Source organism: Salmo trutta, chromosome 13, assembly GCF_901001165.1.
Source record: "Salmo trutta chromosome 13, fSalTru1.1, whole genome shotgun sequence".
Taxonomy (NCBI): Eukaryota; Metazoa; Chordata; class Actinopteri; order Salmoniformes; family Salmonidae; genus Salmo; species Salmo trutta.
Genome location: NC_042969.1, coordinates 31,278,529 through 31,304,836, shown reverse-complemented (window position 1 = coordinate 31,304,836; position 26,308 = coordinate 31,278,529). Strand labels below are relative to the sequence as shown.

Below are 26,308 nucleotides of genomic sequence, written 5' to 3'. Positions count from 1 at the left end.
CCCGCCAATATCCAGTAAATTCACACAGCCATTGAAGAGGAGTGGGACAACATTTCACAGGCCACAATCAACAACCTGATCAACTCTATGTAAAGATGTGTTGTGCTGCATGAGACAAATGGTGGTCACACCAGATACTGACTGGTTTCTGATACACGCCCCTACCTTTTTTTAAGGTATCTGTAACCAACAGATGCATATCTGTATCCTCAGTCTTATGAAATCCACAGATCACGGCCAATTGCATTTATTTCAATTGATTGATTTCCTTATATGAACTGTAACTCAGTAAAATCTTTGAAATTGTTAAATGTTGCGTTTATATTTTTTGTTCTGTAGACATGTAGCTTCCTCGGCTACCCACTGGTTGAATCGTTGTTTCCACGTCATTTCAACCAACGTGGAATATACTTTGAATTGATGTCTGTGCCCAGTGGGTATATGGGTCTGACTCATCCCCATGCATTGGTTTTAAAACTAAAAGCCTTATATCACTGTAAAAGAGAATACAGACACCGTAGGCTACCTATATGTCGTCATTGTGAATAGCCCTTATGAATGACACAATCTGGACATACACTACCGTTCAATAGGAAATATAGTCAAGATGTTGACAGGGTTATTAAAAGCAACAACAACAAAAAAGGATTTTCTTTAAAAAACAAGGACATTTCTAAGTGACCCCAAACTTTTGAACGGTAGAGTACCTGCAGTCTGTCTTTCCTGAGACATAAGAAGTGCTAAATACATGGTTGGTTGTAGCCTACCATCCGCGGGCTAGTCTGCTCGCGGGCTAGTCTGCTCGCGGGCCAGTCTGCCTCCGCGCCATTACCAGCCTGCGGTGTCCTGCGCTGCGCTGATTGGCCTATATCGAGGGTGTGTTCGCAGCATGGGTAGGGTTTGGACAGACGTGGATTCAGAAGGAGATTCCAAACCTTGGTAGGTACAGCCAACCTACAGGCAGCGGGCCAGCCGAGTATGGCAACAAACACTACATACACAACACCTACACTGCTTCGAAAAGTGATCCGTGGGTGCAATGTTTTGTTTTCAGAGAGAAAGAATAAGCACACTGTTGTTTAAAGCGGTGATGTAGATTATTCCGTTCATCTATTTATCATGATAACACTCTCGGATTCCGCTTGCTCATCTCATTCCGTTCCGATTCGTGTGGCTGCCGAGTAAAACCTTACCGCTGCTCTCTCTGTCTGTGAGTCTCTCCGGGCTATTTTCAGCTTTAGCAGGAACTTCGCCAAAACGACTATTTCTCAGCGGCTCTGAATTCCTCGAGATGGCCAGGCTGCATCTCGTTCCGTTTTTTCCACAGATGTGGTCAATTTAGCACGATTCATCCCGCTCGCTGCACTGCAGGCCAATTTAAAACGATAAATAATCAAACTAGACGGGAATATTTCCGAGTCGTGGCATGACCATCATAACTTTGGTTAACAATTAGAAGACTATGCGGTATAATCTAAATGTGCATGTGATTGCATGGCCAGACTAAAAATAGGAGCTTATTAGGCAAATCCGAACCCGTGCCAAAACCACGCATAAAACGTTGCTTGACACATTTGGCAAAAACAACAGATAGCACGCAGTGCAATATAAATCTCAATTACATGTTTATTATATTTGGGGCTAGTCAAAGTGGTGGGCTGAGTAGCCTATAGGCTAGTGTCAGTAGCCTATCACTGCAGCTTACATAAGATCACATCACTGCCTCTGCCAAGTGGTCTGGAGCATATTGGCATATAGCTGGTAGCAACTTTGGACCAACATTCCTCATGGTTAAATCCATTTGAATTCAATCACTTTTTTTGACAACATCCCTTTTGGTTTAAACAAAACTTTCCATACATGTTTGTCCCTGGAAGAAGTGGTCAGAAAGGGATGTTTCGGACCTGAATAGCAAAACATTCAGAAGATAAAAGTGCTCAAAGTTGACCCATTCTGCATACCCTACCATGAAACATCCATGAGTTTGATATCATTTAAAAGCTTGTCAAACTATTTTATTATTGTTTAAAAAAAATACATAATAATCAGCATTTTTAAACCATTAATGTAAATTATCTAAAAATGCATAAACTCCTATGTTGTAGTTTAGACCCTATTTCACCTAATCTGAGTTTTTTGTGTTGTGCCCATCATTGGTTGAGACAGAACTTGCTCTTGAATACAGAGTGGGTGTCATTTCAATCATAGAAATATAATTCATAGAATGGTCCTATCCCTTCAGGGTGGGTGTCAGTTCAGTCATAGAAATATAATTCATAGAATGAACCTATCCCTTCAGGGTGGGTGCCATTTCAATCATAGAAATATAATTCATAGAATGGTCCTATCCCTTCAGGGTGGGTGTCATTTCAATCATAGAAATATAATTCATAGAATGAACCTATCCCTTCAGGGTGGGTGCCATTTCAATCATAGAAATATAATTCATAGAATGAACCTATCCCTTCAGGGTAGGTGTCATTTCAATCATAGAAATATAATTCATAGAATGGACCTAACCCTTCAGGGTGGGTGTCAATTCAATCATAGAAATATAATTCACAGAATGGACCTATCCATTCAGGGTGGGCGTCATTTCAATCATAGAAATATAATTCATAGAATGAACCTATCCCTTCAGGGTGGGTGTCATTTCAATCATAGAAATATAATTCATAGAATGGACCTATCCCTTCAGGGTGGGTGTCATTTCAATCATACAAATATAATTCATAGAATGAACCTATCCCTTCAGGGTGGGTGCCATTTCAATCATAGAAAAATTATTCATAGATTGGTCCTATCCCTTCAGGGTGGGTGCTATTTCAATCATAGAAATATAATTCATAGATTGGTCCTATCCATTCAGGGTGGGTGTCAATCAATCATAGAAATATAATTTACAGAATGGTCCTATCCATTCAGACCACTGCAATTTAGCTGGTACACCATTGACATTGACTTTAGTTGAATGTTTAACTTCTAATTACTACCACAAAGATGACCGCCAGTCAACCCACGTCGAATGTCGTGGTCATGGCTATTCTGTGATATATATTTCAATGATTTCAATAGGTTTCCTATGGAGGATTGACAGTGTAATTTAAAACAACAGATATTCCCATTCAAGTCAACATTCTCTGATGTGTGGACCTCAAACCATATGTGTGGTACCATGTGAAAATTGATACTTCAATTCCCATTTTAGTACATTTATCAGCTAAAACATGACATCCACCTTGTATTCAAGTGCATGTTGTGTCTCAACTGATGGTGGGCACAACACAGAAACCTTAAATGATGTAAAATAGGGTCTAAGCTACAACATATGCTAATAAGAAGAGAAAAATCAGAGTTTATGCATTTAATTGACGTTAAAAGTTTTAGAAAATATGATTTTTTTTTATTAAAAAACATTATTATTATTTTTTATATTAAAATAGTTTGAAAACCCTGTTCGTAAGCTTTTAAATGATATTTATTTTTTCCAGTGATAAAGACACGGATGTCTCATGGTATGGTGGGGTATGCAAAATGGGTCAACTTTGAACACCTTTATCTCTTGAATGTTTTGTCATTCAGGTCCAAAAAGTCATGTTCTGAGCACTTCTACAATGGGCAAATATGTATGGAAGGTTTCGTTAAAATCAAAAGGGGTGCTGTCAAAAAGTCCCTAGCCCTAACACAATTGATTCCCATTCAAAATCGTATGTTCCCTAACCCTAACTCGTAACCCTAACCATAAATTACTAACCCTAATTCTAACCCTAACACTAATTCTAACCTAGAAATAACCTTTGACCTTGTGGGAACTAGCAAAATGCCCCCAGTTGGTCAAATGTTTGTTTGTTTACTATTCTTGTGGGGACTTCTGGTCTTAAACACAACAAACGTTACCAGCCTGTCACTTTCCTTCCATCCACGTTCCTCTTATCCTCTCCTGTTCCTCTTATCCTCTCCTCCTGTTCCTCTTATCCTCTCCTCCTGTTCCTCTTATCCTCTTCTCCCGTACCTCTTATCCTCTCCTCCTGTTCCTCTTATCCTCTCCTCCTCTGCCTCTTATCCTCTCCTCCCGTTCCTCTTATCCTCTCCTCCCGTTCCTCTTATCCTCTCCTCCTGTTCCTCTTATCCTCGTCTCCCGTTCCTTTATCCTCTCCTCCTGTTCCTCTTATCCTCTTCTCCCGTACCTCTTATCCTCTCCTCCCCGTTCCTTTTATCCCGTTCCTCTTATCCTCTCCTCCCGTACCTCTTATCCTCTCCTCCCGTTCCTCTCCTCCCGTCCCTCTTATCCTCTCCTCCCGTTCCTCTTATCCTCTCCTCCCGTACCTCTTATCCTCTCCTCCCGTTCCTCTTATCCTCGTCTCCCGTTCCTCTTATCCTCTCCCCCCGTTCCTCTTATCCTCTCCTCCCGTTACTCTTATCCTCTCCTCCTGTTCCTCTTATCCTCTCCTCCCGTTCCTCTTATCCTCTCCCCCCGTTCCTCTTATCCTCTCCTCCCGTTCCTCTTATCCTCTCCCCCCGTTCCTCTTATCCTCTCCTCCTGTTCCTCTTATCCTCTCCTCCCGTACCTCTTATCCTCTCCTCCTGTCCCTCTTATCCTCTCCTCCCGTTCCTCTTATCCTCTCCTCCCGTACCTCTTATCCTCTCCTCCTGTTCCTTTTATCCTCTCCTCCCGTTCCTCTCCTCCCGTTCCTCTTATCCTCTCCTCCTGTTCCTCTTATCCTCTCCTCCTGTTCCTCTTATCCTCTCCTCCCGTACCTCTTATCCTCTCCTCCTCTGCCTCTTATCCTCTCCTCCCGTTCCTTTTATCCCTTCCTCCCGTTCCTCTTATCCTCTCCTCCTGTTCCTCTTAGCCTCTCCTCCCGTACCTCTTATCCTCTCCTCCCGTTCCTTTCATCCTCTCCTCCCTTTCCTCTCCTCCCGTTCCTCTTATCCTCTCCTCCTGTTCCTCTTATCCTCTCCTCCCATTCCTCTTATCCTCTCCTCCTGTTCCTCTTATCCTCTCCTCCCGTTCCTCTCCTCCCGTTCCTCTTATCCTCTCCCCGTTCCTCTTATCCTCTCCCCCGTTCCTCTTATCCTCTCCTCCCGTTCCTTTCATCCTCTCCCCCCGTTCCTCTTATCCTCTCCCCCGTTCCTCTTATCCTCTCCTCCTGTTCCTCTTATCCTCTCCTCCCGTTCCTTTCAGCCTCTCCCCGTTCCTCTTATCCTCTCCTCCTGTTCCTCTTATCCTCTCCTCCCGTTCCTTTTATCCTCTCCCCCGTTCCTCTTATACTCTCCCACCGTTCCTTTCATCCTCTCCCCCGTTCCTCTTATCCTCTCCTCCCGTTCCTCTTATCCTCTCCCCCGTTCCTCTTATCCTCTCCTCCTGTTCCTCTTATCCTCTCCTCCCGTTCCTTTCATCCTCTCCCCCGTTCCTCTTATCCTCTCCTCCCGTTCCTTTTATCCTCTCCCCCGTTCCTCTTATCGTCTCCTCCTGTTCCTCTTATCCTCTCCTCCTGTTCCTCTTATCCTCTCCTCCCGTTCCTTTTATCCTCTCCCCCGTCCCTCTTATCCTCTCCCCCCGTTCCTTTCATCCTCCCCCCGTTCCTCTTATCCTCTCCCCCGTTCCTCTTATCCTCTCCTCCCGTTCCTTTCATCCTCTCCCCCGTTCCTCTTATCCTCTCTCCCGTTCCTTTTATCCTCCCCCCGTTCCTCTTATCCTCTCCTCCTGTTCCTCTTATCCTCTCCTCCTGTGCCTCTTATCCTCTCCTCCTGTTCCTCTTATCCTCTCCTCCTGTTCCTCTTATCCTCTCCCCCCCGTTCCTTTCATCCTCTCCCTCCCCCTTCCTCTTATCCTCTCCCCCGTTCCTCTTATCCTCTCCTCCCATTCCTTTCATCCTCTCCCCCGTTCCTCTTATCCTCTCCCCCGTTTCCTCTTATCCTCTCCCCCGTTCCTCTTATCCTCTCCTCCCGTTCCTCTTATCCCCTCCCCCCGTTCCTCTTATCCTCTCCCCCCGTTCCTCTTATCCTCTCCTCCCGTTCCTTTCATCCTCTCCTCCCGTTCCTCTCCTCCCGTTCCTCTTATCCTCTCCTCCTGTTCCTCTTATCCTCTCCTCCGTTCCTCTTATCCTCTCCTCCTGTTCCTCTTATCCTCTCCTCCCGTTCCTCTCCTCCCGTTCCTCTTATCCTCTCCTCCCGTTCCTTTCATCCTCTCCCCCCGTTCCTCTTAATCGCGTCTCCCCTCTCCTCCCCCGATCCTCTTATCCTCTCCTCCCGTTCCTTTCATCCTCTCCTCCTGTGCCGTCTTATCCTCTCCTCCGTTCCTCGTTAAGTCCTCTCCCCCGTTCCTCTTATCCTCTCCTCCCGTTCTTCTCCTCCCTGTCCTCTTTATCCCCTCCTCCCGTTCCTCTTATCCTCTCCTCCCGTTCCCTCTTATCCTCTCCCCCGGTCCTCTTATCCTCTCCTCCCGTTCCTCTTATCCTCTCCCCCGTTCCTCTTATCCTCTCCCCCGTTCCTCTTATCCTCTCCTCCCGTTCCTCTTATCCTCTCCCCCGTTCCTCTTATCCTCTCCTCCCATTCCTTTTCCTCTCCCCGTCCTCTTATCCTCTCCCCCGTTCCTCTTATCCTCTCCTCTCCCCTGCTCCTCTTATCCTCTCCCCCCCCCTTTCCTCTTATCCTCTCCCCCGTTCCTCTTATCCTCCTCCCCCCGTTCCTCTTATCCTCTCCCCCCGTTCCTTTCATCCTCTCCCCCGTTCCTCTTATCCTCTCCCCCGTTCCTCTTATCCTCTCCTCCCATTCCTTTCATCCTCTCCCCCGTTCCTCTTATCCTCTCCCCCGTTCCTCTTATCCTCTCCCCCGTTCCTCTTATCCTCTCCTCCCGTTCCTCTTATCCCCTCCCCCGTTCCTCTTATCCTCTCCCCCGTTCCTCTTATCCTCTCCTCCCGTTCCTTTCATCCTCTCCTCCCGTTCCTCTTATCCTCTCCTCCTGTTCCTCTTATCCTCTCCTCCTGTTCCTCTTATCCTCTCCTCCCGTTCCTCTCCTCCCGTTCCTCTTATCCTCTCCTCCCGTTCCTTTCATCCTCTCCCCCCGTCCTCTTATCCTCTCCTCCCCGATCCTCTTATCCTCTCCTCCCGTTCCTTTCATCCTCTCCTCCTGTGCCTCTTATCCTCTCCTCCCGTTCCTCTTATCCTCTCCTCCCCCCGTTCCTCTTATCCTCTCCTCCCGTTCCTCTTATCCTCTCCTCCTGTTCCTCTTATCCTCTCCTCCCGTTCCTCTCCTCCCTTTCCTCTTATCCCCTCCTCCCGTTCCTCTTATCCCTCCCCCCCGTTCCTCTTATCCTCTCCCCCGATCCTCTTACTCCCTCCCCCGTTCCTCTTATCCTCTCCCCCCCGTTCTTCTTATCCTCTCCCCCCGGTCCTCTTATCCTCTCCTCCCGTTCCTCTTATCCTCTCCCCCCCGTTCCTCTTATCCTCTCCCCCGTTCCTCTTATCCTCTCCTCCCGTTCCTCTCCTCCCGTCCCTCTTATCCTCTTCTCCCGTTCCTTTCATCCTCTCCCCCCGTTCCTCTTATCCTCTCCTCCCGTTCCTTTCATCCTCTCCCCCCCGTTCCTCTTATCCTCTCCCCCCGTTCCTCTTATCCTCTCCTCCCGTTCCTCTTATCCTCTCCCCCGTTCCTCTTATCCTCTCCTCCCGTGCCTCTTATCCCTCTCCCCCCCGTTCCTCTTATCCTCTCCTCCCGTTCCTCTTATCCTCTCCCCCGTTCCTCTTATCCTCTCCTCCCGTTCCTTTCATCCTCTCCCCCGTTCCTCTTATCCCCTCCCCCGTTCCTCTTATTCCTCTCCCCCGTTTCCTCTTATCCTGTCCCCCCGTTCCTCTTATCCTCTCCCCCCGTTCCTCTTATCCTCTCCCCCCGTTCCTCTTGTCCTCTCCCCCGTTCCTCTTATCCTCTCCCCCCGTTCCTCTTATCCTCTCCTCCGTTCCTATTATCCTCTCCCCCCGTTCCTCTTATCCTCTCCCCCCGATCCTCTTATCCTCTCCCCCGTTCCTCTTATCCTCTCCCCCCCGTTCTTCTTATCTCTCCCCCCCGTGCCTCTTATCCTCTCCTCCCGTTCCTCTTATCCTCTCCCCCCGTTCCTCTTATCCTCTCCTCCCGTTCCTTTCATCCTCTCCTCCCGTTCCTCTCCTCCCGTTCCTCTTATCCTCTCCTCCTGTTCCTCTTATCCTCTCCTCCCATTCCTCTTATCCTCTCCTCCTGTTCCTCTTATCCTCTCCTCCCGTTCCTCTCCTCCCGTTCCTCTTATCCTCTCCTCCCGTTCCTTTCATCCTCTCCCCCCGTTCCTCTTATCCTCTCCCCCGATCCTCTTATCCTCTCCTCCCGTTCCTTTCATCCTCTCCTCCTGTGCCTCTTATCCTCTCCTCCCGTTCCTCTTATCCTCTCCCCCGTTCCTCTTATCCTCTCCTCCCGTTCTTCTCCTCCCTTTCCTCTTATCCCCTCCTCCCGTTCCTCTTATCCTCTCCTCCCGTTCCTCTTATCCTCTCCCCCCGGTCCTCTTATCCTCTCCTCCCGTTCCTCTTATCCTCTCCCCCGTTCCTCTTATCCTCTCTCCCCCCGTTCCTCTTATCCTCTCCTCCCGTTCCTCTTATCCTCTCCCCGTTCCTCTTATCCTCTCCTCCCATTCCTTTTATCCTCTCCCCCGTTCCTCTTATCCTCTCCCCCGTTCCTCTTATCCTCTCCTCCTGCTCCTCTTATCCTCTCCCCCCTTCCTCTTATCCTCTCCCCCGTTCCTCTTATCCTCTCCCCCCGTTCCTCTTATCCTCTCCCCCCGTTCCTTTCATCCTCTCCCCCGTTCCTCTTATCCTCTCCCCCGTTCCTCTTATCCTCTCCTCCCATTCCTTTCATCCTCTCCCCCGTTCCTCTTATCCTCTCCCCCGTTCCTCTTATCCTCTCCCCCGTTCCTCTTATCCTCTCCTCCCGTTCCTCTTATCCCCTCCCCCCGTTCCTCTTATCCCTCTCCCCCGTTCCTCTTATCCTCTCCTCCCGTTCCTTTCATCCTCTCCTCCCGTTCCTCTTATCCTCTCCTCCTGTTCCTCTTATCCTCTCCTCCTGTTCCTCTTATCCTCTCCTCCCGTTCCTCTCCTCCCGTTCCTCTTATCCTCTCCTCCCGTTCCTTTCATCCTCTCCCCCCCGTTCCTCTTATCCTCTCCCCCGATCCTCTTATCCTCTCCTCCCGTTCCTTTCATCCTCTCCTCCTGTGCCTCTTATCCTCTCCTCCCGTTCCTCTTATCCTCTCCCCCGTTCCTCTTATCCTCTCCTCCCGTTCCTCTTATCCTCTCCTCCTGTTCCTCTTATCCTCTCCTCCCGTTCCTCTCCTCCCTTTCCTCTTATCCCCTCCTCCCGTTCCTCTTATCCTCTCCCCCCGTTCCTCTTATCCTCTCCCCCGATCCTCTTATCCTCTCCCCCGTTCCTCTTATCCTCTCCCCCCGTTCTTCTTATCCTCTCCCCCGGTCCTCTTATCCTCTCCTCCCGTTCCTCTTATCCTCTCCCCCGTTCCTCTTATCCTCTCCCCCGTTCCTCTTATCCTCTCCCTCCCGTTCCCTCTCCTCCCGTCCCTCTTATCCTCTTCTCCCGTTCCTTTCATCCTCTCCCCCGTTCCTCTTATCCTCTCCTCCCGTTCCTTTCATCCTCTCCCCCGTTCCTCTTATCCTCTCCCCCCGTTCCTCTTATCCTCTCCTCCCGTTCCTCTTATCCTCTCCCCCCGTTCCTCTTATCCTCTCCTCCCGTTCCTCTTATCCTCTCCCCCCGTTCCTCTTATCCTCTCCTCCCGTTCCTCTTATCCTCTCCCCCGTGCCTCTTATCCTCTCCTCCCGTTCCTTTCATCCTCTCCCCCGTTCCTCTTATCCTCTCCCCCCGTTCCTCTTATCCTCTCCCCCCCGTTCCTCTTATCCTGTCCCCCCGTTCCTCTTATCCTCTACCCCCGTTCCTCTTATCCTCTCCCCCCGTTCCTCTTGTCCTCTCCCCCCGTTCCTCTTATCCTCTCCCCCCGTTCCTCTTATCCTCTCCCCCCGTTCCTATTATCCCTCCCCCCGTTCCTCTTATCCTCTCCCCCGATCCTCTTATCCTCTCCCCCGTTCCTCTTATCCTCTCCCCCCGTTCTTCTTATCCTCTCCCCCCGTGCCTCTTATCCTCTCCTCCCGTTCCTCTTATCCTCTCCCCCCCGTTCCTCTTATCCTCTCCCCCCGTTCTTCTTATCCTCTCCTCCCGTTCCTCTTATCCTCTCCTCCCGTTCCTCTTATCCTCTCCCCCCGTTCCTCTTATCTCTCGCCCGTTCCTTTTATCCTTCCCCGTTCCTCTTCTCCTCTCCTCCGTTCCTTTCATCCTTCCCCCGTTCCTCTTATCCTCTCCCCGTTCCTCTTATCCTCTCCTCCCGTTCTTTCATCCTCTCCCCGTTCCTCTTCCTCTCCCCCGTTCCCTTTATCCTCTCCCCCGTTCCTCTTATCCTCCTCCCGTTCCTCTTATCCTCTCCCCCCGTTCCTCTTATTCCTCTCCCCCCGTTCCTCTTATCCTCTCCCGTTCCTTATCCTCTCTCCCGTTCCTTTCATCCTCCCCCGTTCCTCTTATCCTCTCTCCGTCCTCTTATCCTCTCCCCCGTTCTCTATCCTCTCCCCCCGTTCCTCTTATCCTCTCCCCCCGTTCCTCTTATCCTCTCCTCCCCCCGTTCCTCTTATCCTCTCCCCCCGTTCCTCTTATCCTCTCCCCGTTCCTCTTATCCTCTCCCCCGTTCCTCTTATCCTCTCCCCCGTTCCTCTTATCCTCTCCTCCGTTCCTTTCATCCTCTCCCCCGTTCCTCTTATACTCTCCCTCCGTTCCTCTTATCCTCTCCCCCGTTCCTCTTATCCTCTCCTCCCGTTCCTTTCATCCTCTCCCCCGTTCCTCTTATCCTCTCCCCCGTTCCTCTTATCCTCTCCCCCGTTCCTCTTATCCTCTCCCCCCGTTCCTCTTATCCTCTCCCCTGTTCCTCTTATCCTCTCCCCCCGTTCCTCTTATCCTCTCCCCCGTTCCTCTTATCCTCTCCCCCGTTCCTCTTATCCTCTCCTCCCGTTCCTTTCATCCTCTCCCCGTTCCTCTTATCCTCTCCTCCCGTTCCTTTCATCCTCTCCCCCGTTCCTCTTATCCTCTCCCCCGTTCCTATTATCCTCTCCTCCCGTTCCTTTCATCCTCTACCCCGTTCCTTTCATCCTCTCCCCCGTTCCTCTTATCCTCTCCCCCCGTTCCTCTTATCCTCTCCCCCGTTCCTCTTATCCTCTCCCCCCCGTTCCTCTTATCCTCTCCCCCGTTCCTCTTATCCTCTCCTCCCGTTCCTTTCATCCTCTACCCCGTTCCTTTCATCCTCTCCCCCGTTCCTCTTATCCTCTCCCCCCGTTCCTCTTATCCTCTCCCCCGTTCCTCTTATCCTCTCCCCCGTTCCTCTTATCCTCTCCCCCCGTTCCTTTTCTTATATCCTCTTCTGTTCTCCTCACCTCTCTCTTCTCCTGCTCTTCCCCCTCTTCTTCTCCTCCTCCTCATTTCCTCCTCTCTTCACTTCCCTTATTGTCTTGGCCCTGGCATGATGGTGCACCATACCAGACAGTCTCAGATATGGGTCTCTCAGTGTGTGTGTTTGATGAGAATCCCATCATACCTCTCCAGTTCATGCATGTCTCCAGGACAACACCAACACCTGCATGGACCAGGAGTCCACTGATTGACTGTATATAAAAGGAGGGAATTCAGTGAAAGTGGGGCAAGAAGAGTCTGCCCTGTACTGTATGCATGTACTATGACAATCTGTTGAGAATCCTTCAGCCTGACTCTTACTAAGCTACAGTTTCTCTTGGAGAGGAAGCACTGACAGTGGGCACATGCACAAGTTAATACTTTACTGATTCATTAGGAAACGTGCATGCATATAGGCATAGTGGATAGTGCAACTGCAATTAACAACAAATTCATAAACAGAAACATGTAATAACACAGCAAATATATTATAGCCAAAATAGAGCAAGGTTAGCAATGGGAACAATATAATACCAATCAATACACTGTTTCCTCATATGTTATGGGGAAATATATTTGCGAATAATGTTTTACCTTGTATCCACCAATATGTTATTCAAAGTATTACATAAATCGAACCACAACAGATGTGTCCTGTTAATAGCATTATATGTTATTACATTGTAGGCTAATAGCTGTTGGCATGCCGACATGATTCTGACAAGTCTGTTTACAAATGTTTTCTTTCCTCAGATGCAAGCAACAACAAGAGACAGGTTTCTTAGCCAAACACTAGTAAATAACCACCTACTCATACACACTTTTTTTTTACAAGAGGAGCTTTTATGGCAAGACGGGACTTTCACTGGACACTCCCCTCTCAACCTTGGACGTGGATGTCTGCGTCTCTGATTGGTCGCTGAGCTTGGCTGACAACACCTGCTTGACTCCATCTAAATTGACGACCCGCCCGGGCTCTGGGAAATATAGGCAGCATCCCTGCGGTCCCAGCGCTCACTCTCTCTTTCTGTCTCACTCTCTGAGCTGCCCGCCTGAATACAGTCTACAGCCGTGAGTGCAACTGAGTTACCACAGACAGACAGAGAGCAGACTGGCTGGTTGGACCGGCGCGTTTCCGATACAACACTGCATCATTGTCTCAGAGCAGAGGGAAGGCAGACTTTAGCACAGGTACATACTGGTCCTCACAGATACAGGCAGACATGTTGTTTAAATTTGCAATAGTGTTGCTGGTTTTGTCAGTTTTGGAGCAAGTGGTGGGATTGGATAATATTGATGTTCATGACAACCCGTCAGAGAAACCGGCAAGCCAGAAAGGACGGATGTCTCTGCAGAACACAGGTAAGAAAGTGCACGCACGCGCAGAGAGAGAGAGAGAGAGAGAGAGAGAGAATGCTGACGGATTTGGTATGGGAAGTGGGTCGGTGTTGAAATTATGTTATCAGAATACAGATCAGTGGGATACATTTGCGCGAGCGGGACCGCATGCTTGTGTGCACGTGCTCTCCGCGCGGTGTATTTTAGAGCAAAGAACACGTTATCTCTCTCCCTCTGCATTCATCTGTTTCTTGACCGAAATACTGGCTTTATCATGGATAATATTACCTTTTCAGATGATCCAGAAAGGGGATATATTGTAAATACAGGGAGACCGAAATGCAATATGTTAGTAAACTATTAATAGACAGGCACAAGGTAGGTCATGATAGATAATGTATATGGCAGCGCCTCTAGGTGTGTGTGTGTGTTTGTGTGTGTGTGTGTGTTTGTTTGTGTAGTTTTTTTCCGCGTATGCTCGATACAGCGTGATTGGTTAAAAGTTAGCCAACATCCAGCCGATCCATTGGCAACCAGTATGCGCTTTGCATTTAAATGAAACAAACTTGGCAAAATGACTTAGCCTATGAGCAAGCTACCACAGTTGAGTGATTATCATGTGGCTAAAATACAGCCTAGGCTACACTGTAATGGAAAACTAATTTATAAGGTAATTTTCGGTATTATAAACAGTAAAATAAAATACAACTCTGAAACGTTTAACTGCAGAATAATGTAAATTATGGTGCATTATGTGAAAATTTGCTGTATTTCGAATGGTACTGTAATTTCACCCCATATAATACAGTGCCATACTGTATCTTTGGAGCTCCAAACACCTTTGACCTCTAGTGGGGGAATGGTATTGTTGTTTCTGGCTCATTAACATATTTTGAGTCGTGCCTTGTAACATGCTATATTTGTTGCACCTGTGAGTGAGAATGCTGTACCAATTTAACTCCTATGTGGTTATAGTGGCAAATCATTTTTAAATGTATAGGTGACATATTAGAGTGGCAGTAAGTCTTAAATGAAATGGTTGAGCATTTTGCCACGTCCTTTTGGTCTGTTTTGCCCTGTAGTTGTTGCCAGTTTGGAAGCCTTTCTTAAGGCTTCCAGAAGTGCAATTAATATAAAACACAAAATATTCATTAATATGGTGTAATGTGTAGACACTTTATCAAGTGGCCAACCTGCTTGCACAAATCCCTTGTAATTACAGTAAACACTGTGAAATACAAACCCCTCCCCTCAATGAATTTCATTCATCCATGAATTCATTAATTAATTTAGTCATTCATTCATTCTGATTAAAGTAGCATACCCTGAATGCTGATAGGCTGACAGTCGTGGTATATTAGACTATACCAAGGGTATTACAAAACATGTACTTTTACTGCTCTAATGACTTTGGTAACCAGTTTATAATCGTAATAAGGCACTTCAGGGGTTTGTGGTATATGGCCACTTTGTGTTGTGCCTAAGAACAGCCCTTAGCTGTGGTGTATTGACCATATACCACATCCCCTCGGGCCTTATTGCTTAAGTATAATGCAGTCAATAGTATTACAGTAATGTAATATGACATACAGCATTTTACTCGCCACCTAGCTGTCTGTAAGATACTGTAAAATTCATGGTAACCGCTTTAAGGCTCGCACACATCGCACCTAATGAGTATCTAGCGCACCTAATGCGGATCTAGCGCACCTAATGAGTATCTAGCGCACCTAATGTGGATCTAGCGCACCTAATGAGTATCTAGCGCACCTAATGCGGATCTAGCGCACCTAATGCGGATCTAGCGCACCTAATGAGTATCTAGCGCACCTAATGTGGATCTAGCGCACCTAATGAGTATCTAGCGCACCTAATGTGGATCTAGAGCACCTAATGCGGATCTAGAGCACCTAATGCGGATCTAGAGCACCTAATGCGGATCTAGCGCACCTAATGCGGATCTAGCGCACCTAATGCGGATCTAGCGCACCTATGCGGATCTAGCGCACCTATGCGAATCTAGCGCACCTAATGAGTATCTAGCGCACCTAATGCGGATCTAGCGCACCTAATGAGTATCTAGCGCACCTAATGTGGATCTAGCGCACCTAATGTGGATCTAGCGCACCTAATGTGGATCTAGAGCACCTAATGCGGATCTAGAGCACCTAATGCGGATCTAGCACACCTAATGCGGATCTAGCGCACCTAATGTGGATCTAGCGCACCTAATGAGTATCTAGCGCACCTAATGCGGATCTAGCGCACCTAATGTGGATCTAGCGCACCTAATGTGGATCTAGCGCACCTAATGAGTATCTAGCGCACCTAATGTGGATCTAGCGCACCTAATGTGGATCTAGCGCACCTAATGCGGATCTAGCGCACCTAATGTGGATCTAGCGCACCTAATGCGGATCTAGCGCACCTAATGCGGATCTAGCGCACCTAATGCGGATCTAGCGCACCTAATGCGGATCTAGCGCACCTGCGGATCTAGCGTTCAGCTGCCGATCATTCAGCGCACCTAATGCGGATCTAGCGCACCTGCGGATCTAGCGTTCCGCTGCCGATCATTCAGCGCGCTGTGTTTTAGGGACACCCGCTACAAACGTCTGACTGCCGACATTTTTCACACGAGTCTACATGTAAAATCGGTTCGCCAATTACGTTCAAAGATGTTAAGTACTCTTATCCAGCAAACGCTTTTGGTGTCTGAGCCCTTACAGTGGACTCCAGGCGTTAACTGTTGATTGTTAGGCTCCTACAAAGCATGCTGATAGGGAATGATGCAATCGCCTCATGCAGGGCTGTTGTTCCGCATTCTTAACAGGAATCCCAGTCCCTTAGGAAAAGCCTACTGTCTATTCAAAATAAACAATGTTATGAAAGAAATACTTATATCCATTATTCAATATAAAAATCATGAGAATGTAAGGGTTTCTAATCCTTGTAGTTGCAGGGACAGCTCTAATGCAGATCTGCACAGTAGAGTCCCTCAGTCAGTCAGAGTCCCACACCACACCACACCACTGTGTAATTCAATGCACGTTGCGGCCAGCTCGGACGAGCCAGGCACATTCCCGTGTAAACGCCAACACAAGCACTCGCTGCCGACAGCAGCTCATTTTCCTGCAGCGGACCAAAGTTAAACCCAGTGACTACATACCCTTTTCTCTCTCTCTCTCTCTCTCTCTCTCTCTCTCTCTCTCTCTCTCTCTCTCTCTCTCTCTCTCTCTCTCTCTCTCTCTCTCTCTCTCTCTCTCTCTCTCTCTCTCTCTCTCTCTCCTCTCTCTCTCTCTCTCTCTCTCTCTCTCCTCTCTCTCTCTCTCTCTCTCACACCACACACACACACACACACACACACACACACACACCAACAGAGCAGTCCTTGTTGACAAGCATCATCTCTCAAGTAAATATGTTGTTAATTCGTTATTTACTCTGACCAGAAGGCTTGTGAGATTAATCTGTCTAGGCTATCAAATATGACACTTCCAGTGATTTGCTCTAGGTATATTAATGCATATCTCCAACTAAGACACATACTGTATGTCCAACACTCATATATCCTATGATGTCTAGAACATGCTAACCCTTTCTCAATGACCCATATGGAATACCATAGCAGTAGAGTTATTGGTTCTATCCCATGTGAACCAAATGCCTCAGTGGCAGTGACTGGAGGAGAGGGGGATGACTGGAGGAGAGGGGGATGACTGGAGGAGAGGGGGATGACTGGAGGAGAGGGGGATGACTGGAGGAGAGGGGGATGACTGGAGGAGAGGAGGATGACTGGAGGAGAGGGGATGACTGGAGGAGAGGAGGATGACTGGAGGAGAGGGGGATGACTGGAGGAGAGGGGGATGACTGGAGGAGAGGGGGATGACTGGAGGAGAGGGGGATGACTGGAGGAGAGGGGGATGACTGGAGGAGAGGGGGATGACTGGAGGAGAGGGGGATGACTGGAGGAGAGGGGGATGACTGGAGGAGAGGAGGATGACTGGAGGAGAGGGGGATGACTGGAGGAGAGGGGGATGACTGGAGGAGAGGGGGATGACTGGAGGAGAGGGGGATGACTGGAGGAGAGGAGGATGACTGGAGGAGAGGGGGATGACTGGAGGAGAGGGGGATGACTGGAGGAGAGGAGGATGACTGGAGGAGAGGGGGATGACTGGAGGAGAGGGGGATGACTGGAGGAGAGGGGGATGACTGGAGGAGAGGAGGATGACTGGAGGAGAGGGGGATGACTGGAGGAGAGGGGGATGACTGGAGGAGAGGGGGATGACTGGAGGAGAGGGGGATGACTGGAGGAGAGGAGAACTGGAGGAGAGGAGAGGGGGATGAAGAACCTTTCATCTCCCAACTGATGGGGACTCACTCTCTCTGTGGGTCTTCAAGACTGATTACAGAAGTTTTGAAAATACATTTTTGTTTGAACCCATATAGTCCAAAATAAACACTTATATAGGCCCATGTGTAGCCTAACACCATGTGCCATGTACACTGTACATTATTTAACTAGGCAAGTCAGTTAAGAACAACCCCTGCCAAACCCTAACCCGGACGACGCTGGGCCAATTGTGCACCGCCCTATGGGACTCCCAATCACGGCCTGGAATCGAACCAGGGTCTGTAGTGACGCCTCTAGCACTGAGATGGTTGCCTTAGACTGCTGCGCCTCTCGGGAGCCAAAGGGAAGGCCTCTCTAAATATCCTACCATTTAGGAAGGCCTCTCTAAATATCCTACCATTTGGGGTTTACAGGCAGACTTTTCCCACTCTCCTGGTCATTTCATTTCGGTCCACTATCATTTGTTTTATTCCTGTCCTCCTTGGCTGCCACTGGCCAGGCGTTGTGTAAGATTGTATAACATCTACATTTTAGTCATTTAGCAGACGCTCTTATCCAGAGCCACTTACTGGAGTGAGTACATACATTTTCATACCTATCCCCCGTGGGAATTGAACTCACAGCCCTGGCGTTGCAAGCGTCATGCTCTACCAACTGAGTTACACAGACAGCGAGAGGCCCAAGGGTGATGCCAACTGCCAACCTACTACAGCCCTGGACTGGAATGTTACATATATCTTCTCCTCTGTATATTTGGATACTCTGGTTTCAATGTAAATATCAACCACTGGTCTTACCAGAGTCATGTCACATTGGGCTGCATTATGAAACGTTGTATATGTCCCACTCTATCTTCTATAGTGCAGTATAGGGACAGGAACACTGTCTAGTCCAGTCCAGTCACCTGTCCAGTCACTAGTCTAGTCCAGTCACCTGTCTACTTCAGTCCAGTCACCAGTCTAGTCCAGTCACCTGTCTACTTCAGTCCAGTCACCAGTCTAGTCCAGTCACCTGTCTACTTCAGTCCAGTCACCTGTCCAGTCACCAGTCTAGTCCAGTCACCTGTCTACTTCAGTCCAGTCACCTGTCCAGTCACCAGTCTAGTCCAGTCACCTGTCTACTTCAGTCCAATAACCTGTCCGCTCCAGTCTAGTCCAGTCACCTGTCTACTTCAGTCCAGTCACCAGTCTAGTCCAGTCACCTGTCTACTTCAGTCCAGTCACCTGTCCAGTCACCAGTCTAGTCCAGTCACCTGTCTACTTCAGTCCAGTCACCAGTCTAGTCCAGTCACCTGTCTACTTCAGTCCAGTCACCTGTCCAGTCACCAGTCTAGTCCAGTCACCTGTCTACTTCAGTCCAGTCACCAGTCTAGTCCAGTCACCTGTCTACTTCAGTCCAGTCACCAGTCTAGTCCAGTCACCTGTCTACTTCAGTCCAGTCACCAGTCTAGTCCAGTCACCTGTCTACTTCAGTCCAGTCACCAGTCTAGTCCAGTCACCTGTCTACTTCAGTCCAGTCACCTGTCCAGTCACCAGTCTAGTCCAGTCACCTGTCTACTTCAGTCCAATAACCTGTCCGCTCCAGTCCAGTCACCTATCCAGTTCAGTCATCTGTCAAGTCCAGTCACCAGTCACCAGTCCAGTCCATCTCTCCACAGCAGCCCGGCCAGTTAGTCACTTAGAAAGATCCTGTGAAAAGTTGAAGGGGGTCAATTATGTGTACCTGGCAGCACAGACAGGAAAGACTAATTATATATCAACTAATACACAGTCACTCATCTACATGATTGTTTAATAGCAGGAAAACTGACACCGGTTGACTAAAGGCACAACTAAAGGCACGTTTGTATGTTCTCCTCTAGTACCCAGCGCTGTATCTGCAGTGCAGCATCCCCTCCTATCCTCACGCCAGGCAATGCAGATGTATTTTGACGCAGAATGACACTGTAATAATCTCTCTGTCACCCTGCATTCATCTGCACACCCCTCTGGTCTGTCTCTCTCTGTGGAGAGAAGAGGAGAGATGTTGTTTTCTTATCTCTGACGCTGAAGCCTGGAGGCTGGTTTAGTATGTATCTACTACACTGACAGTAGAAAGACACCCTGTTTCCTATATGGTGCACTACTTTGGACCAGGGTCCACATAGGAGCCAGTCTCTCTGCCATGGGAATTAAAATCTCAGCCTGGAGGTCCAGACCTAAGTACTATTCCTTTTTTCCTCTCCCTAACTGAATGATTAATGTTTCTGATTGGCCAGAGAGTCACCTGGTGGGAAATGATGAAAACATGAAATACATGTTTTGTTTGTTACACATGGACCACGAAACAAGGGGGGGCTGTAATTGAGAAAAGGGGCCTAGAACTCTTACTCTACTAACAGAACCATAGGTTAGAAAGTTAAAAAGAAGATTACAAGGAAATAACAGCTTTCAGACAACAACTAAATAACAGCTCTGAGACAAGGAAATAACAGCTCTTGGAAAGGACAAGAAAACAACAGCTCTGAGATAAGAAAATAACAGCTTTGAGACCACAAGGAAATAACAGCTCTGAGACAACAAGGAAATATCAGGTTAGGGATAACAAGGAAATAACAGCTCTGAGACAACAAGGAAATAACAGCTCTGAGACAACAAGGAAATATCAGGTTAGGGATAACAAGGAAATAACAACTTTGAGACAACAAGGAAATAACAGCTTAGGGATAACAAGGAAATAACAGCTCTGAGACAACAAGGAAATAACAGCTTAGGGATAACAAGGAAATAACAGCTTAGGGATAACAAGGAAATAACAACTTTGAAAAAACAAGGAAATAACAGCTTAGGGATAACAAGAAAATAACAACTCTGAGACCATGCTTAAGACCATGGCTTGTATCACTACATGTAATGGGGATTGATGCTTGATAGTCGACTGTAAGTGTCAGTGACAACTCTCTCTGCTTCTCTGTCTCCCTCCAGCTGAGATCCAGCACTGTCTGGTGAGTGCAGGAGACGTGGGCTGCGGTGTGTTTGAGTGTTTTGAGAACAACTCCTGTGAGATCAGAGGCCTGCAGGAGATCTGTCTGACCTTCCTACACAACGCCGGAAAGTTCGACTCCCAGGTAAGGCACTCTGCATGTATGTGTGTGTGTGTGTGTTTGTGTTTAAGTCTACATGTGTATGTGTGTACATGCATGTATGTTAGTGCACACGTGGATTTATTGAGTGTGTTTGCCAACATGTGCGTTCGTATGTGTTTGTGTGCCCCAGTTCCCTTCCCTCTCCCACGGAGGTCAGGTCTCTGTGTGTCAGGGCAGAGGGCTCCAGGGCCAGGAGTAGCCAGCTGGCACCATGCCGAGCCAGATCCCCTTTCAGACGGGTAGAACAGGCTCTGTCCCGGCCTCTCACTGGGCCATCAGAATGAGTTCTAACCATCCTACAACTAGAACATCTTCAGTGCATTCGGAAAGTATTCGGACCGCTTCACTTTTACCACATTTTCTTACGTTACAGCCTTATTCTAAAATAGATTAAATAAATACAAATCCTCATCAATCTACACACCATACCCTATAGTGACAAAGTGAAAACAGGTTTTTTGAAATTTCAGCAAATGTATAAAAAATATTTTAAAAATATCTTATTTACATAAGTATTCAGACCTTTTGCTATGAGATTCGAAATTGAGCTCAGGTGCATCCTGTTTCCATTGATCATCCTTGAGATGTTTCAACAACTTGATTGGAGAACACCTGTGGTTAGGTCGCAGTTGTAAATGAGAACTTGTTCTCAACTAGCCTACCTGGTTAAATAAAGGTGAAATAAAAATAAATAAAAAAATGCAATTGATTGGACATGATTTGGAAAGACACACTCCTTTCTATATAAGGTCCCACAGTTGACAGTGCATGTCAGTGCAAAAACCAAACCGTGAGGTCGAAGGAACTGTCCTTAGTACTGAGAGGCAGGATTGAGTCGAGGCACAGATCTGGGGAAGGGTACCAAAAAATATCTGCAGCATTGAAGGTCCCCAAGCACAGAGTGGTCTCCATCATTCTTAAACGGAAGAAGTTTGGAACCGCCAAGACTCTTCCTAGAGCTGCTAACCCGGCAAAACTGAGAAATTGGGGGAGAAGGGCCTTGGTCAGGGTGCTGACCAAGAACCCGATGATCACTCTGACAGAGCTCCAGAACTCCTCTGTGGAGATGAGAGAACCAGAAGGACAACCATCTCTACAGCACTCTAACAATCAGGCCTCAGACTGTTGCGAAGGTTTACCTTCCAACAGGACAACGACCCTAAGCACACATCCCAAGAGTGTGCAAAGCTGTCATCAAGGCAAAGGGTGGCTACTTTGAAGAATATCAAATATCAAGTATATTTTGATTTGTTTAACACTTTTTTGGTTATTATGTGATTCCATATGTATTATTTCATAGTTTTGATGTCTTCACTATTATTCTACAATGTAGAAAATAGTAAAAATAAAGAAAACCCCTTGAATGAGTATAAGTGTCCAAACCTTGACTGGTACTGTATGTAAATGTGATATTTCAGTTTTTTATTTTTAATACATTTGCAAAAATATTTAAAAAACAGTTTTTGCTTTGTCATTATGAGGTATTGTGTGTATAGTGATGAGGATTTTTTTTTAAATCCATTTTAGAATAAGGCTGTAACGTAACAAAATGTGGAAAAAGTCAAGGGGTCTAAATACTTTTCGTATGCACTGTATGTTCAGGAGTTAGCAGATTTGTATTGGTTCAGCACAATCAACCAATCCAATAATCCCCAGCTTCCAATTGGTCCATTCAACCCCTCTCCTCTCCCTTGCATCTATTTCCAAGGTCGTTGCTGTAAAAGATAATGTGTTCTCAATCAATCTAACTGGTAAAATACATGCTAAATACAATCATAATGGTTGAGTGTTCTATATGTCTGTTAGGGTTAGGGTTGAGGGTTCTATATGTCTGTTAGGGTTAGGGTTGAGTGTTCTATATTTCTGTTAGGGTTAGGGTTGAGTGTTCTATATTTCTGTTAGGGTTAGGGTTGAGTGTTCTATATGTCTGTTAGGGTTAGGGTTGAGTGTTCTATATGTCTGTTAGGGTTAGGGTTGAGTGTTCTATAGTTCTGTTAGTGTTAGGGTTGAGTGTTCTATATTTCTGTTAGGGTTAGGGTTGAGTGTTCTATAGTTCTGTTAGGGTTAGGGTTGAGTGTTCTATATGTCTGTTAGGGTTAGGGTTGAGGGTTCTATATGTCTGTTAGGGTTAGGGTTGAGTGTTCTATAGTTCTATTAGGGTTAGGTTTGAGTGTTATATAGTTTTGTTAGGGTTAGGGTTGAGAGTTATATATATCTGTTAGGGTTAGGGTTGAGTGTTCTATATGTCTGTTAGGGTTAGGGTTGAGTGTTCTCTATTTCTGTTAGGGTTAGGGTTGAGTGTTCTATATGTCTGTTAGTGTTAGGGTTGAGTGTTCTATATGTCTGTTAGGGTTAGGGTTGAGTGTTCTATATGTCTGTAAGTGTTAGGGTTGAGTGTTCTATATGTCTGTTAGGGTTAGGGTTGAGTGTTCTATATGTCTGTTAGGGTTAGGGTTGAGTGTTCTATAGTTCTGTTAGGGTTAGGTTTGAGTGTTCTATAGTTTTGTTAGGGTTAGGGTTGAGAGTTATATATATGTCTGTTAGGGTTAGGTGTTCTATAGTTCTGTAAGGGTTAGGGGTGAGTGTTCTATAATTCTGCTAGGGTTAGCGTTGAGTGTTCTATATGTCTGTTAGGGTTAGGATTGAGTGTTCTATGTGTCTGTAAGGGTTGGGGTTGAGTGTTCTATAGTTTTGTTAGGATTAGGGTTGAGTGTTCTATAGTTCTGTTAGTGTTAGGGTTGAGTGTTCTATAGTTCTGTAAGTGTTAGGTTGAGAGTTCTATATGTCTGTTAGGGTTAGGGTTGAATGTTTTATATGTCTGTTAGGGTTAGGGTTTTGTGTTCTATATGTCTGTTAGGGTTAGGGTTGAGTGTTCTATATGTCTGTGTGTGTTTAGGGTAAGTCGTTCATCAAGGATGCTCTGAAGTGCATGGCCCACGGCTTGAGACACAAGTTCAGCTGCATCAGCAGGAAGTGCCTGGCCATTAAAGAGATGGTTTTCCAGCTGCAGAGAGAGTGTTACCTCAGACACAACCTGTGTTCTGCAGCCAAGGAGAATGTTGCTGTCATGGTGGAGATGATCCACTTCCAGGACCTCTTCCCTAAAGGGTGAGGATGTAGGCATTCATCAGTGTGTTTATTTCTCTCCCTCTGTCCGTATCATCCCTTCTTCTCTTCCCTAAAGGGTGAGGAGAACTCTGTCTCTCTTTCTCTCTGACCCTTTGTCTGTCTCTTCCTCCCTCTCCCTGCCTTTCTCTAACTCTTTCTACTCTTCTCTCTGCCTCTTCCCATTTTGACTTACCTAGAAGGTAAACCACCCATACCAAGCTGTAGATGTCCAGCCCTATATTCATATAATAGTATAATAATCCCATGATCTCTCTCTCTCTCTCTCTCTCGGTCTATCACCCCCCCCTCCCCGCAGGCCGTATGTGGAGCTGGTCAACATCCTACTGAGCTGTGGGGAGGAGGTGAAGGAGGCCTTAACCAGAAGCGTCCGGCTGCAGTGTGAGCAGAACTGGGGGGCTCTCTGTGACAGCCTGAGTGTCTGCTCTTCCCTCACCCCCCCTCCCGGTCAGGCCCCTGCCTCCCCCGACCACCGCCGCCACAGGTCCCCCCACTCCGAGCCAGACCACCCCAGACCCCCCCGACAGGGGGACAAGGACAAGCCCAGTAAAGGCGGCTTCAACGCCCACCCCCGCAGCCGCAGCCAGGGTCCCCGTCGACAGAGCCCCGAGGCTGGGGTGGTGGCGGAGCAGGAAGGCCCTGAGGCCACAGACATCCGGAGGTGAAAGAAACATTGGACCCAAACTATCCAGAGCTCTCCCTGACTGTGTCACCATCATAGCCGCCCCCCCCCACACACACACACATACACACACACAGACAGACATACACATAGACAGATACTGTACATGCAAGAACACACACATCTACACACATACACAGACTCACTCTCTCTTTCTCTCTCTCTCTCCGTCCTCTATCCCTCTCTCCCCCTCTCCTCTCCAGTCATTCCAGAATTCCCAAATGGTACATTTGCAGGGTAATGTGGTGTAGCTCGATCAGTTACTCCAGATTGTAGTCCACGATGTTGTTTCTGTTTATTATTGAATAATAATAAGTATTATTATCCTGATTTTTATTTTAAGTGTTAGGCCTTTTTGGGCTCTAATATAGCGTTTCTCAAATCATACTCACTGTAACATCTGATTATATTTGTATTATTTATTTTATTCTTTATGCAATGTTTAAATATCCAAATGTACATAGAAATATACGTATCTATATTTATACAGTACGAACATGTATAAATATAGTCACCATATGCAGTACTGATGTCATATAGGATTATAGTGCATGGTGTGTTCTGTTGTATACCACACCATACTCCATCACCATCCATCTGTAGATATATAACATACAGCATTGTTGTTTCAAAGTGGGAATGTGTTGTTAGTATTATAATTCTAGATACTTGATGATTAAATACAAACTGTACAGGTTTTGAAGTCCAGTTCTGGCACATAAAGCTTGTAGTGCATGAGGTTGGGTTACCATGGCAAAGTAAACAAACTGGTACATTCTCTGATGGCCAGCTTCCATCGTTAGGATTCCTACTATTAGGGCAACCAGGACACAGCGTCTGTCTGTAGCAGCACATTCATGTGTGTCTCAAATAGCACCCTATTCCCTACAGAGTGCACTGGTTTTGACCAGGGCCGTATGGGCTAATTGGCATGCAGACATAGCTTAGGTTTAGTTCTCTCAGAAAACCCTCCTCTGATCTCAGCTAATGTGTTAATGCATCCAGGTGCCTCAACACGGTGGTTCCATCTGTAGTGACTCCTCTCTGTGAGGCTGAGGTTTACTAGAGTGCTCTCAACTGGGGTCACAATGTTGTACAGTAAGTAGCACTAGAACGATTCAAAGGTGATTTTCAATTGATTAGGTTTAAAGATGAATTATTTAAACTTTTATTGGACTCTTAGGTACAAACGTTTCTGTTGTTGTGGGAACAGACTCGCAGACATTCATACAGACAGCCCTACAGACACGTTACAGACAGTCCTACAGACACACTACAGACAGTCCTACAGACACGCTACAGACAGTCCTACAGACACGTTACAGACAGTCCTACAGACACACTACAGACAGTCCTACAGACACGTAACAGACAGCCCTACAGACACACTACAGACAGTCCTACAGACACGTTACAGACAGTCCTACAGACAGCCCTACAGACACGTTACAGACAGTCCTACAGACAGTCCTACAGACACACTACAGACAGTCCTACAGACACGTTACAGACAGTCCTACAGACACACTACAGACAGCCCTACAGACACGTTACAGACAGTCCTACAGACACACTACAGACAGTCCTACAGACACGCTACAGACAGTCCTACAGACATGCTACAGACAGTCCTACAGACATGCTACAGACAGTCCTACAGACACGCTATAGACAATCCTACAGACATGCTACAGACAGTCCTACAGACATGCTACAGACAGTCCTACAGACAGTCCTACAGACATGCTACAGACAGTCCTACAGACACGCTATAGACAGTCCTACAGACATGCTACAGACAGTCCTACAGACATGCTACAGACAGTCCTACAGACACGCTATAGACAGTCCTACAGACACACTATAGACAGTCCTACAGACACGCTACAGACAGTCCTACAGACACACAACAGACACACTACAGACAGTCCTGCAGACAGTCCTACAGACACAACAGACACGCTACAGACAGTCCTACAGACAGTCCCACAGACACGCCACAGACAGTCCTACAGACACGCTACAGACAGTCCCACAGACACGCCACAGACAGTCCTACAGACAGTCCCACAGACACACCACAGACAGTCCTACAGACAGTCCTACAGAAACACAACAGACACGCTACAGACAGTCCTACAGACAGTCCCACAGACACGCCACAGACAGTCC

At 47.3% G+C, this 26,308-nt stretch overlaps 1 protein-coding gene across 1 annotated transcript; it reads left to right on the top strand.

Annotated features, from left to right (window-relative positions):
- The first annotated feature begins 12,490 nt into the window (after positions 1-12,490).
- On the top strand, positions 12,491-24,844 carry LOC115205639 (stanniocalcin-2). The gene is made up of 4 exons (XM_029771822.1): positions 12,491-12,874; positions 20,168-20,310; positions 23,225-23,436; positions 23,753-24,844. Exons 1-4 carry the CDS (start codon positions 12,736-12,738, stop codon positions 24,117-24,119), a joined length of 861 nt encoding a protein of 286 aa, XP_029627682.1. The 5' UTR covers positions 12,491-12,735; the 3' UTR covers positions 24,120-24,844.
- The last annotated feature ends 1,464 nt before the right edge of the window (positions 24,845-26,308 follow it).

Bases quoted from the DNA above. Each gene is read 5' to 3' on its own strand.
- LOC115205639 (XM_029771822.1), top strand. From the start codon at position 12,736: ATGTTGTTTAAATTTGCAATAGTGTTGCTGGTTTTGTCAGTTTTGGAG. The intron at 12,875-20,167 runs GTAAGAAAGTGC...GTCTCCCTCCAG, and splicing joins GATGTCTCTGCAGAACACAG to CTGAGATCCAGCACTGTCTG. The intron at 23,437-23,752 runs GTGAGGATGTAG...CCCTCCCCGCAG, and splicing joins CAGGACCTCTTCCCTAAAGG to GCCGTATGTGGAGCTGGTCA.